Source organism: Habropoda laboriosa, unplaced genomic scaffold, assembly GCF_001263275.1.
Source record: "Habropoda laboriosa isolate 0110345459 unplaced genomic scaffold, ASM126327v1 scaffold97, whole genome shotgun sequence".
NCBI classification, from domain to species: Eukaryota; Metazoa; Arthropoda; class Insecta; order Hymenoptera; family Apidae; genus Habropoda; species Habropoda laboriosa.
In genome coordinates, this window is record NW_017100220.1 from 1136012 (window position 1) to 1148029 (window position 12018).

General features: G+C 29.0%; 3 protein-coding genes across 3 annotated transcripts in view; 2 read left to right on the top strand and 1 right to left on the bottom strand.

Annotated features, from left to right (window-relative positions):
- Positions 1-2152, top strand: part of LOC108571017 (nitric oxide synthase, salivary gland) — a 6315-nt gene extending 4163 nt beyond the window's left edge. The window contains exons 16-25 of the mRNA XM_017932984.1: positions 45-174; positions 240-318; positions 394-587; positions 671-840; positions 920-1130; positions 1216-1303; positions 1380-1504; positions 1564-1709; positions 1787-1978; positions 2045-2152. Of these exons, the coding sequence (XP_017788473.1) occupies positions 45-174; positions 240-318; positions 394-587; positions 671-840; positions 920-1130; positions 1216-1303; positions 1380-1504; positions 1564-1709; positions 1787-1978; positions 2045-2152 (1443 nt within the window). The remainder of the gene's footprint in view (positions 1-44; positions 175-239; positions 319-393; positions 588-670; positions 841-919; positions 1131-1215; positions 1304-1379; positions 1505-1563; positions 1710-1786; positions 1979-2044) is intronic.
- Positions 2153-2766: 614 nt separating this feature from the next.
- LOC108571018 (succinate dehydrogenase [ubiquinone] iron-sulfur subunit, mitochondrial) lies at positions 2767-4577 on the bottom strand. The gene is made up of 6 exons (XM_017932985.1): positions 4469-4577; positions 3841-3971; positions 3628-3771; positions 3345-3540; positions 3036-3260; positions 2767-2971 (listed from the first exon to the last, which is right to left on the bottom strand). The coding sequence occupies exons 1-6, from the start codon at positions 4511-4513 to the stop codon at positions 2879-2881; spliced, it is 834 nt and encodes a 277-aa protein (XP_017788474.1). The 5' UTR covers positions 4514-4577; the 3' UTR covers positions 2767-2878.
- A 1136-nt stretch (positions 4578-5713) lies between these two features.
- LOC108571012 (coenzyme Q-binding protein COQ10 homolog B, mitochondrial) lies at positions 5714-6369 on the top strand (the record flags this gene model as incomplete). Its single annotated transcript, XM_017932979.1, has 2 exons — positions 5714-5844; positions 5925-6369. Coding segments are annotated over 2 exons (576 nt in total), but the record flags the coding sequence as incomplete, so codon positions are not given.
- Positions 6370-12018: the final 5649 nt, after the last annotated feature.

Consider the following 12018-nt stretch of genomic DNA (forward strand, 5'->3'; position numbering starts at 1 on the left):
TGTAAACAATTTTTTCTAAATAATTCTTCTAATTTTTGTTGTAGGTTGCTTGCGAGACTTTTTGTTTAGATGACGACGAAACTTTGCTCGCAGTTGTTTTGTCTTTAGGGTCTGAAGCCCTCTCTGCAGCAACTGTTCGTTTCGTAGAAGCAGAACCTCAACCAATTGGAAAAGGTATATTTAAGTATAATTGTTTAAAATTTTCACTAAATTTTTATTTTCTATTTATAATATTTCAGCACTAAGTAAATGTCATAACAGAAACGTCACTACTTGTAACATGTTCCGAAAAACAAATTTAAGTGGCGATTTATCAAGGTAACTATGCATATGTATTTAATTAATGAATTCTTTATATATTAACTTTTTTATGAAATTCTTGTTTTTTAATAGTGGAACTACGTTACTTTTGGAACTCGATGATATAGCAAGTATGGAAATACCATATAAACCTGGTGATCATTTGGGAGTTTTTGCGTGCAATAGACCAGAATTAGTAGAAGGAACTTTGAAACGAATTCAAGCTCCTTTTGATCCAGATGTACCAATTGAGTTACAAATGCAGAAGCAATCTCATACTCCAAATGGTTTGCATTAATATTATTAGAAAAATTAAATTATTATTGCTTGATGATTATAAGAACTTTTATTCATTACAACGTTTATATAGGTATTGTGAAAACATGGATGACACATGATAGATATTTACCTAATTCTTTGAGAATGTTGTTAACAAGATTTTTGGATATCACAACACCACCAACACCAAACGTTCTCAGATATTTTGCATCGATCGCTACGAACCCAACAGAGCAAGCTCAACTCAATCTTTTAGCTTCTGTAAATACTTAAGCAATTTCTAATTTAAGAAATTTGTAGATAAAATATATAATAAAATTTGTATAACCATTTTTTATAGGATTCGGCAGCGTATGAGGATTGGAGACATTGGAAATTACCTAATTTGTTGGAAGTATTAAATGAATTTCCATCCGTGAAACCTTTTGCGCCATTATTACTTCTTCATTTAACTCCGTTGCAACCAAGATTTTACAGCATCTCTTCCTCCCCAGATGTACACCAAGGACAAATACATCTTACTGTTGCTGTTGTACAGTATAAAACACAAGGTATTTAATTTTATATATAGCGGTTGAACTATTTACAAAGATATGAAACTTTAGAAAATGAAACTATTTGCAAAAATTAAATTAGGTGGTTCTGGGCCAATACATTATGGAGTTTGTTCCAATTACCTACGTGAGATATCGGATGGAGAACCTCTGTATGTATTTGTACGTAGGTAAGTCTGCAATTTTGGGTGGAATTTTTACTAATTTATCATATATAGAATATAATACATTCTTTCTTGCATTTAGCGCGCCTAACTTTTACATGCCAACCGAAACAAAAGCACCGATGATACTGGTTGGTCCTGGAACCGGAATTGCTCCCTTCCGTGGTTTTTGGCACCACCGCCTTGCACAAATGAAGCATCGATCAGGTACTGTATTTGCCATTGTTATAATTTTATCAAATAAATGCACGATATACAATTTATAGATCTTGAATATGGAAAGGTCTGGTTGTTCTTCGGTTGCCGTCAAAAGACCTTAGATTTATACAGACAAGAGAAAGAAGAAATGGTAAAAGCCGGTGTTCTAGATAAAGTATTCTTGGCTCTTTCTCGAGAACCTGGACTGAAAAAGGTTGCGATTTAAAATGATTTTTAACTAATTTACAAATTCATTTCGTTGTACTTGAAGTATTATATTACTTTTAATAGACATACGTACAAGATTTGATACAAGCAGAAGCTCCACAAATTTACGATATGTTAGTGTATGAAGGTGGTCACTTTTATGTTTGTGGGGATTGCACAATGGCAGAGGATGTTTACCAAACCTTGAAGCACATTATTCAGACTCACGGTGAAATGACAGATAAACAAGTTGAAGCGTACATGTTATCATTACGCGTAAGTTATGTCGCAACTCTTTGATTAAATAATAAACTTAAATTATTTATGAAATTTGTTTTTCAGGATGAAAATCGTTATCACGAAGATATATTTGGCATTACCCTAAGAACGGCAGAAGTGCATCATCGATCAAGGGAAACAGCAAGAAGCAGAATGGCTGCAGAACCTTAAATTTCATTGTAATGTATATGTAATCTTGACAAATTTTAAATAATTTGTAGATAGTTTTCAATTATGCATATCATGCATTCCTTGTGAAAACATTGAATTGAAAAATGTTGAAATATTCTTATTCTCTAACATATCGTACAATTGCATGATTTACTGAAAGTTTATTATTGATTATAACTTACAAGTTTCTAGTATTAATGTGTGTATATTTTTGATGATACAAAAAATTACTTGGATTCAGTAAGTACCCGCAAGATTAACGTATCTGGTTTTAGTATTAAAAAAAAGTAAAATACATATCCAAATAACGTCTTGCTCATTAAAAAATTAATAAATGTTTCAACAAATTCTTATTAGCAATAATGCGTTATCACAGAAATATAAAATATGTAACATAAAATACTGAATATATTTCATTGCATTCATTAAATGAGTTTTAAAATGTTATGTTTTACCTCCATACATTAATGTATATAAAGTAAATAGTTGTTATTATATAAATGTTTATGTCAGAAGGGAGTTGAATTTTATTTGCAGTCAAGAATATTTAAAATAATTGAAATATATTTATTACAAAACCTTGGCTTCAGCTTGCACTGCTTTACCAAATAATTTAAATAAATTGTTTATACATTATCATTTAATCAAACGTAAGATTATATTTAATCATAGTAAATAAGAAGTACACGTGACTAACTAATTTCCTCTTCTGCATTTTCTATTTCATTATGCAGCAACATCAAGGCCTGGTTTTTCTTTCTGACTGATATTAGCTAACAATTTCTTTATTTCTGCAATTGCTCTACCAGGATTCAAGCCCTATTTAAAAAAAGACATTAGTTTTAAATTGAAGTCACCAGTGCTATATTATGTAGAAGCTCACCTTTGGACATGTACGAGTACAATTCATAATAGTGTGACAACGATATACTGAATATGGATCCCGCAATTTTTCAAGACGTTCTGTTGCTTTATTATCACGCGAATCAATGATCCATCTGTAAGCCTGCATAAGTACAGCAGGTCCTAAGTACTTATCACCATTCCACCAATATGATGGGCAAGAGGTACTGCAGCAAGCACATAAGATGCATTCATAGAGACCATCCTATATTGTAAAAGATTATACATTATTTCATCCAATAAAATAAAAAAATAAACATTTAATTAATAATTTTTAACATCTAATCACCAATTTTTTACGGTCTTCAACACTTTGCAAATATTGCTGTGTACCAGCTTCCTTGCCATCCCCACGTTGCAACCAGGGTTGTATACTTTTATATTGATTATAAAAGTTATTCAAATCTGGGACTAAGTCTTTCACTATATACATATGTGGTAGAGGGTAAATCTTACTAGTTGTGCTTAAGTTAGTATCAATTTTGCTGCAATAATTCCAGTTATTATTTATATTGTAAACCTGATTTTTCTCTATGGGTGTAAAATATTTAATAAAAATAATTACAAAATACCTTATACATGCTAATGTATTTGTGCCACCAATATTCATAGCACAAGAACCACAAATGCCTTCACGGCAAGATCGACGAAAAGTTAATGTTGGATCTATTTCATTTTTGATTTTTATTAATGCATCCAAAACCATAGGACCACAACTATAACATTTCCCACATGAAGTAAATTAAAAACAAAATAGAGTTTTTAAATTATTTTAATAAACTTACGTATTTAGATCCACTTTATATTCTTGCATAGATGGCTTTTCATCAGGCTTATCTGGATTCCAACGATACACAGCAAAAGTTTTTAATCTGGCTTCAGCATTTTGACTTGCAGAGATGTGGATTCCTCGAACCTAAATCAATAAAGTTTAAAAAAATAAAAACATAGATAAATTAAAACATTATAATTATACAAGTATATTTATGTATTTAACCTCATGCAATGGATTATATACTAGCAAAGTTAAACTAAATATTTTGGTCTTGAGAAATGTATTCTTTAATAAAGTAAGAAGTTACAATTATATAATTACAATTGTTTCATTAATTACACTTACATTGTTAAATGCATTAAACTATAAAGTAGGATTCTAAGTAAAAATATTAAGTAATATTGTTTGATTAATTATTAATTTAATTAATTGTTAGAATGCTGTCTAATGTTTAAATGAAAATGTCAAAAGATATAGTTGAAAAAAAAAACAATTGAATTGACATTAGTGATCGAGTAAATCGAAGTATGGTTTTGTTGCCGAAATTTTGCACAATACTTTGCAATAATGGAAATAATATGTACTTAAAAAAAAAAAATTATTTGATTGTAAAATTACAGTTTTTTATTAGTACTTACTTGTCGAAAGGCATTTCTGCAAGCTTGCGGTGCAATGCCAGCCATTTTTTTAAAATGTATTGAAATCAAGACGTTTGTGGTACCTGTGTTATGTAAGTTTTGCACGTGAGAGTGTACCAACCTAACTGCCAAGCTTTACTTATTGTTAGCCAAAAATATATGTGAAATCACTGTCAAATTTTATGTCAATGTCAATTGACATAAGCCATTTAAAGCAATTATTTACAATTTTGTAATATTTATTTTTTAAATAAAATTTGTATCGTACGATAAAAATAATTATCAATAGTATAAATGGTATATAATTGTAATTCGTCTTAATTTTATTATGCTGAATAAATATATTGCAGTTACAGATTATATGTTACTGTTTGACGTTCAATTATAAAAATATCCTATTATTTTTAAACGTACTTGTAGATACGCAGTATTTGCCAGTTTTCTCATACATTCATTTTTTGAATAATTAAAAAAGTTTGTTCATACTCTTAAATATGAGTAGTATAAAGTAGACCTTTACTAAGCGTAATAGAAAAAATTAAACGAAAAACAATGAAGTGTATTTGTAAATATTAATGATAATCACGATAAGTTCAGGAATATACACGTGAAAGCACAACATATACATATGTACATTTTATTGTATTATAAGGTAGTGGGATTAGCAAATTGTATTATCATGTACAGGTAATTTATACTTTTATAGATCTTTTCATTTTCCTATTAATATTAGTTGTAGACAATTTATACGTACAGGTTATGTTTCATACGTTTACAATATATTATTTTCTTAGTAAATTAAATTACTTTATTTCTATATATTTGAAGAAATAAATTATATAGTGTATTGTACAAATATTATATAAGCTACAATATTAGAGGAATGAATAGCATTAAAAACAAACAAAATACATGCATAACCTAACTGATATACGTATCTTCTACATTTTATAATTATTGCGATAAATACTATATTTTTACAAATTTAAACAAGAATCGTTCTTATTCCATGTATTCTTATGATTTTGAAATTTTATCATTAATATTAAAACGCATTATCGTAACTATAAGAATAGTATCAACAGTTTGAAGAATCAATAAAACATAAGGGTTCCTTTCCACGATAAGTATATATGTATTTATTTTCCATTAGCATTGGAATCAATGAATACATGATTTTAATTTTAATAGCTTCGGCAATTTTTATAATTGTGTTTTTAAATTAAAAAAAAACCTATTTTCAGAAATGTTCATATTTTATTTCTTGAAAGTGCAATACTTCAAAATAAGTATACTGTTCATAAACAATGCATTGAAAGAATGTATATGAGAGAAAGCACAAAAATGAAAGAATATGAAGGTCGTAAATTAGTAGGGTGAGTTTCGTTATATTTAATAACTGAGTAATTCCTTATAAGGGTGAATAAACATTACGAAAAGCTCTTTCTATGCACAGATTTTCAATGGAACAAATATTCGATGTTGTAGCAGATGTAAAAAATTATAAAGATTTTGTGCCATTTTGTAAAAAATCTGATGTTATATTTAAAAGTGGCGATATACTTCAAGCCAATTTGGTAATAGGGTTTCCACCTATAAACGAAAGCTATACATCAAAAGTAACGAAGGTGCGACCGCGTATGGTAAAAGCCGAATGCACGGATGGTAGATTATTTGATCATTTAAACACGTTATGGCTTTTCAGTCCAGGACTGAAGAACAATGCACAAACCTGCGTTATTGATTTTTGTTTATCATTTCAATTCAAATCGATTATTCATTCACATTTGTCGAATTTATTTTTTAATGAAATTGTAAGGCAAATGGAAAATGCTTTCCTTGAAGAAGCTAATCGTAGATATGGAAGACCGTGTATAAAAACAGTACGATTGGAGAGATGACGAATATATATTTATATTAAATTCATTTAATTAACATATTAAGTGAATAATTGAATTTTACCAACTGTATAAAATAATTTATAAATAAAGAAAAACAAATCCTTTTTGAATATTTTCTATTTTTAATACAAGAAGTTTTACCAAATTTTAATTACGGTTTTGATACTTTTAACAAAGCAAATTTGAAATGATATACACATACATGTGCGTGCGCATACACACACCATTTATTATTTTTAATTATTGTCACACGCTATCTTCTTCAATTATATACTTATTTTTAATATTTTCATATTTGAAAATTAAAATATTATCAAATAAAAGGGTTTACATTTTTTTAATTTTCATTCATCAACGTTCGAAACATTACATCATAGACGAGGCACTGGGTAGACCTACACCTAATGCATCTTTTTATCTACGTCATTTTTGTGTCGTTTCCAACGTTACCGATTCAGGATATAATAAGATTACAATATTAATAGTGGTTGGAATTGGAACTAAACGTAACTATGAAATTATAAATAAGGTACTTTTGTTTGCAAAATACATAGATCAAATTGGTTTTCAATTTTTTTAACTACGACGCACTTTGCCAAAAATTTGAAAAAATTTGAGGATAATAGTTATGTTAAGATGCTGCCATTAAATAGATATAAAAGTAGTCGCTTTAATATTTTAAAAGATATCCACCTATTCTTTGCGTTTTTATTTTTTACAACTAGGATTTGCAACGAAAAAATTGGAAAAAATTCCTTAACATGTGCCTTTATATACGCAATATGCCAGATTTTTTTCGAAACTTTGACGTATCACTAAATAGGGAAAATAGTCCAAAAACTGATAAACATAATTCATCCTATAACTATCCTCCAGATCGAGCTAGAGTTGAAAGTTGGTATCAAATGTTTTCTTTGGGTAAGTTATCGAATGGAATATCGCACGACCTAATTGGTTCAAAGGGACTTTTAGCCATCTTATCTTGCTGGACCCTTCATATACATATAGAATGGGAGCAAGTAGTGTAAGTCTACCACCTCTCTGCATTCTCGACATTATTTTCGCGCAATTTTTGAAGGTTTTCGCTCTGATTTTGAGATTTTTGCGATCTTTTCGATTTTCACGCGTTCCTAACGCTATCCGAATTTAGTATATTTAATTTTTTAATGGAATATTAGTTGAAGAATGAATGTTCCGCAAAAGGAAATAGATTTGGTGTCTAAGGGAGAAATGAATAGACTGTAAAACGCTATAAAACAAGACTGACATATTGTAACCATATTGTAAAATACATTTTGTACACTTATTTTACAATAAAAAATTGATTTATTGATAAATAATTGCATTTCTCCAGTTTTCATGATGTTGAAGTCTTCTCCTTCATTCCTGTGGTGGCCTGAAAGTTCCATTTGCAATTCGCACAAAAAGAACATTATTTTTTAAATATTAAACAAAAGGTATAAACAATTTTTAACCAATATACTGTATGCAATTGTTAATTCGATGCAAAATTATTAAATTAAGCTCTTTTATTAAGTTAAATCATGCAACGAAATTAATTAATACTTCCAATAATTATAAATTACCATCTAAATTGTTATTTAACAAGAAACACTAATTATTCCACAATTAAACTTTACTATCTACTAACTATAAGTAATATAAAAAGAATGAAAAATTTCTTAACGGTTTTCGGACTTAGTTTATATAATTTTGCATTGGAATATTGTTTAAACAATCGGTTTTTTGCCAGATCAAGTGGATGTGGTGTGTGAGGGAGAAATAAATAGACTGTAAAATGCTGAAAAACAATAGTGATATATTGTAACCATTTGTAAAAACAAAAATATTTTAGGTGTTAGGTGTATCCCGTACCTCGTCTGTGATTCTAAGTATTGAAACTTCAGAATTTTTATTATCTTTTTAATTTTTTTCTTATTTCAATGTGTAGTAGGAAATTTGAGTGACTTCTAAAAAAATATATAGTTCCATTTAAAAAAACAAAGGTCATGAAATCTCGGAAACACCTCCACATAATATCCCCCTCGAATCAGAACAAGTTTTGTTTGAAACATTTTTTTGAATAATGTGTCATAGTTTAGGAGATAATTGGGTGGACAGATTAAAATGAGACAACCTGTCTAACATAAAATATATGTAGATATTTTCTTTTATGTATTTGACAAAAACAGTACCTTACTTAAAAAAATGTTCTGTATTTGTAAAATGTAAGAATATTATTTCCCTTATTATTTCATATATACATGTATATATAGTAAGAATGATAACATTTAATGGCAAGTGATATTTCTGATAGCAATAAATCAAGTATTTAATTAGAAATATCAATTTATAATTATAATATGGTTATATGTTCACTAATAGCTTTTTGTTTCTTTCAATGAGTTTGAGTAGTCTGTAAAATTTGTACTTGGTTTTGAAATGCTTTGTATGTAAATAGGAGTAAAGAATAAGAATGTATAGCAAAAAATAAGAAATGAAAGGGCAAATGGAAGTATATTAGATGTATTCTATCTACCATTTAAACTTAACTTAAATTATTTATATTCTAGCATAATGCTTTTCAATTAAAATTGTAAAACTAAACGTTTGACTATGACTGAGATAAATTGATCTATATTCTAAATGTATTTTGTCTATTCTACATTTAATGAATCAAAATACATTTTTATCTTTATAACACAAGATTTGTACAAAATTTTATTCTATAATCGATATTGCTTCAACATAAATTTTGATTCCCATTTTTAAATAATTTTTGCTAGCTACACTTTATTTTTTTCACTTCCGAGGTAATGTATACATTACCTACCATCGATAAATTTTTAACACCATTTGAGAATTTTAAAAATATATTATTAAAAATAGGTTTTTCGGGACATTTAACGTATGTTTTAAGTCAAGTATATCGTTGATTTAAAATTTATGTTTTATTTATGAATAATACCAGACACTTTTATAACCAATTACAAAGTATCAATGTATGATAGAAATGCATTTTAATACTGTGGACGTTACAAAGAGGGCGTAAAATACTATGAAAACGCCTATTTTCGTAATTATCATACGTATTTTTAATAACGTATAAGTTTTTGTATTTTCAACATCCTGAGAAACGAATATCTCTTAATTTTTGTTGACCCTCACATGTATGCACATAACATGTTAAGTTCAGTTGGTTTTATTAAAGAAAAAAAAACATCTCATTTTTATAACAAATAGTTAAAAAAGTTATTCGATGAGTGATAAATGTGCGAAGACTATACAAACAAGTTGAGAGTATAATAATAACGTGTCACACAAAATGTAAATAAATTACGTATTGTAGTATTTTCATATGATATATTATTTTTTATGTCTCGATCGACATTGAAGTCCAGCTTCTAAACTTCTAAATGACGAATTTATAATGGTAAACCGCTTTAATGTGTTTCTCTTCTTTTTCATTCTAATCAATGAATTGTGTAAGCACTAAATTTTTTCCATCAAAAATCTCGCGTATAAATTAAATATTACATATTTTTAACGGGTTTCAAAAATGACGCGTCGAGCCGTGCTGAAGTTTTTTAATCATAGTTATTATTATCGTTAATATCCATATAATTATCAATAACTACAGTAAAACACAAAACAAAAATGGTGATATCTGTACATTTCTTTCTCTTAAGTAAGTAGTAACATAAATTTTTTTGTATACCAGTAGCCTATAATAGGAAGAAACTAAATCATAATATTCACAGATATTTTACAAGATAGATAAGACGCAATGCAGCCGGACACAGACGTCGCGGGAAAGAGAAAAAGAGAGAGAGAGAGAGAGAGAGAAAGAGAGAGAGAGAGAGAGAGAAAGAGAGAGAAAGAGAGAGAGAAAGAGAGAGGCTGAGGGCCGGATAAGTAGTGTTGTCATAGAAACAAACAAAATATCGCGACGTAAGTGCCTTGTTCGCGTCCTATTATGTGTATTTAACCGCAGCTGTAATATATATGTTTTCTTTAAACTTATCGTCTCGCTCGCTCACTTATACCTCTACACTGTACATATGCACAACGCATCTTTTACACTGTACATGCACACGCTCCACGAGTATCCGCGCTGCCTTAAATTAATCGCGTTTTTCTTAGGGATTGCCAGAACATCGTGTACGGTTTAGACAATGCGTATACACTGTGTATCATTCGCATTACATCTATTAAATATCGTTCGAATATTTGCTTATTCTCCATGTACTTTCATGCGTTATACTTGTTTTAAACTTCAGTAGAAACAAAGAAAGAAGAACAACTGAAAACGTTAAATTGTTCAATTCCTGATCCCTAATTGCGCACACATTCAAAACGGAAAAACAAGAAAAAAAGAGAAAACACAAGAAGAAACGAAAAATTGTACATAAGAATATTCTTTTAATCGATTTAAAATAATCGATCTTTCGAATCGATTGAACACGGTAACAAGGAATAACATATGTTTTGACCATCCCTAATACTTTTACAGAAGGTTATTCTCTACATGCATGCGCCCTATGCGCAGCAGCAATAATATCGTAAATAGGTAAGTTTCTTTATATTAATAATGTTTTTTTTTTCTTCCACGGCTCCGTGTGATATAGTATAACTTCTGGTCTATACACGTAAGCGCATTATTATCCTCGACACGTTTGCTAAAGAGTCTATGACACATCGCACAGAAGGCGACAAAGGATAAGAGAAATGGGGATGGAAGTGTACGGAACGGGGCGACGTCAATGGTCAATGAGATCGATCATACTGTATTCTGTTCTTCCAGTATGACATACTTTTAAGCCCCTTTCCCTTTTAATGTGCGGATTGGTACCTTCTAACTAGACTGATGTAATAACGTTAATAATAATTGATAGCAGCGATAATAGTAGTAGTAGAGTAGTGGTAATAATAATAGTAGTAGTAGTGGTGATAATAGTATAGTAGTAATAGTAATAGTAGCGGTAGTAGTAATTAATTAATAATAATTAATAATAACGTAATGACAATAATAATAGTAATAATAATAATGATAATAACAATAATGATGATGATGATGATGATGATGATAGCCAAACTAATGGTGATGATGACAGCAATAATAATAATGATGATGATGGATGATGATGATAATAATAAAATTAATAATTATAATAATAATAATAATAAAGAATCAAAATAAGAATGTTAAAAATTTTTTATAATGTACATAGTGCTAAGATGATAATAATGATAATAATATGTTACATCCTGCTATGGGAAATTATATTACACTAGGGATAAACACTATTTTAGGTAGTCCTTTCGCTCTTTTTTTCACTAGAGGTCTAGATCGTAACATTACTTTCTAGTTCGACACGAGCGGCAGCAGCAACAGCGGCAGCAGCAACTATTGTTACAAGTAATATGATACATAGGTATTTATATAGAGCAGTATTATACAAAAAACACATCACATACCGCGCGGACCAGACTCGGTCACCGTTTTATAATGTTTTTACTTTTTGTTTTCTTCGTCTTTACGCAGATATATATCGTTAAATAATTAAAATCACAGTAGTTATGCCCTCGCTGGCTCGCTTATAATTTATACAGTATCATTAATATCTAAGCCTTACTTAAAATAGCTCG

Bases quoted from the DNA above. Each gene is read 5' to 3' on its own strand.
- LOC108571018 (XM_017932985.1), bottom strand. From the start codon at position 4,513: ATGGCTGGCATTGCACCGCAAGCTTGCAGAAATGCCTTTCGACAA. The intron at 3,972-4,468 runs GTAAGTACTAAT...TTATTGATTTAG, and splicing joins GCAGAAATGCCTTTCGACAA to GTTCGAGGAATCCACATCTC. The intron at 3,772-3,840 runs GTAAGTTTATTA...GAAATGTTATAG, and splicing joins TATAAAGTGGATCTAAATAC to TTGTGGTCCTATGGTTTTGG.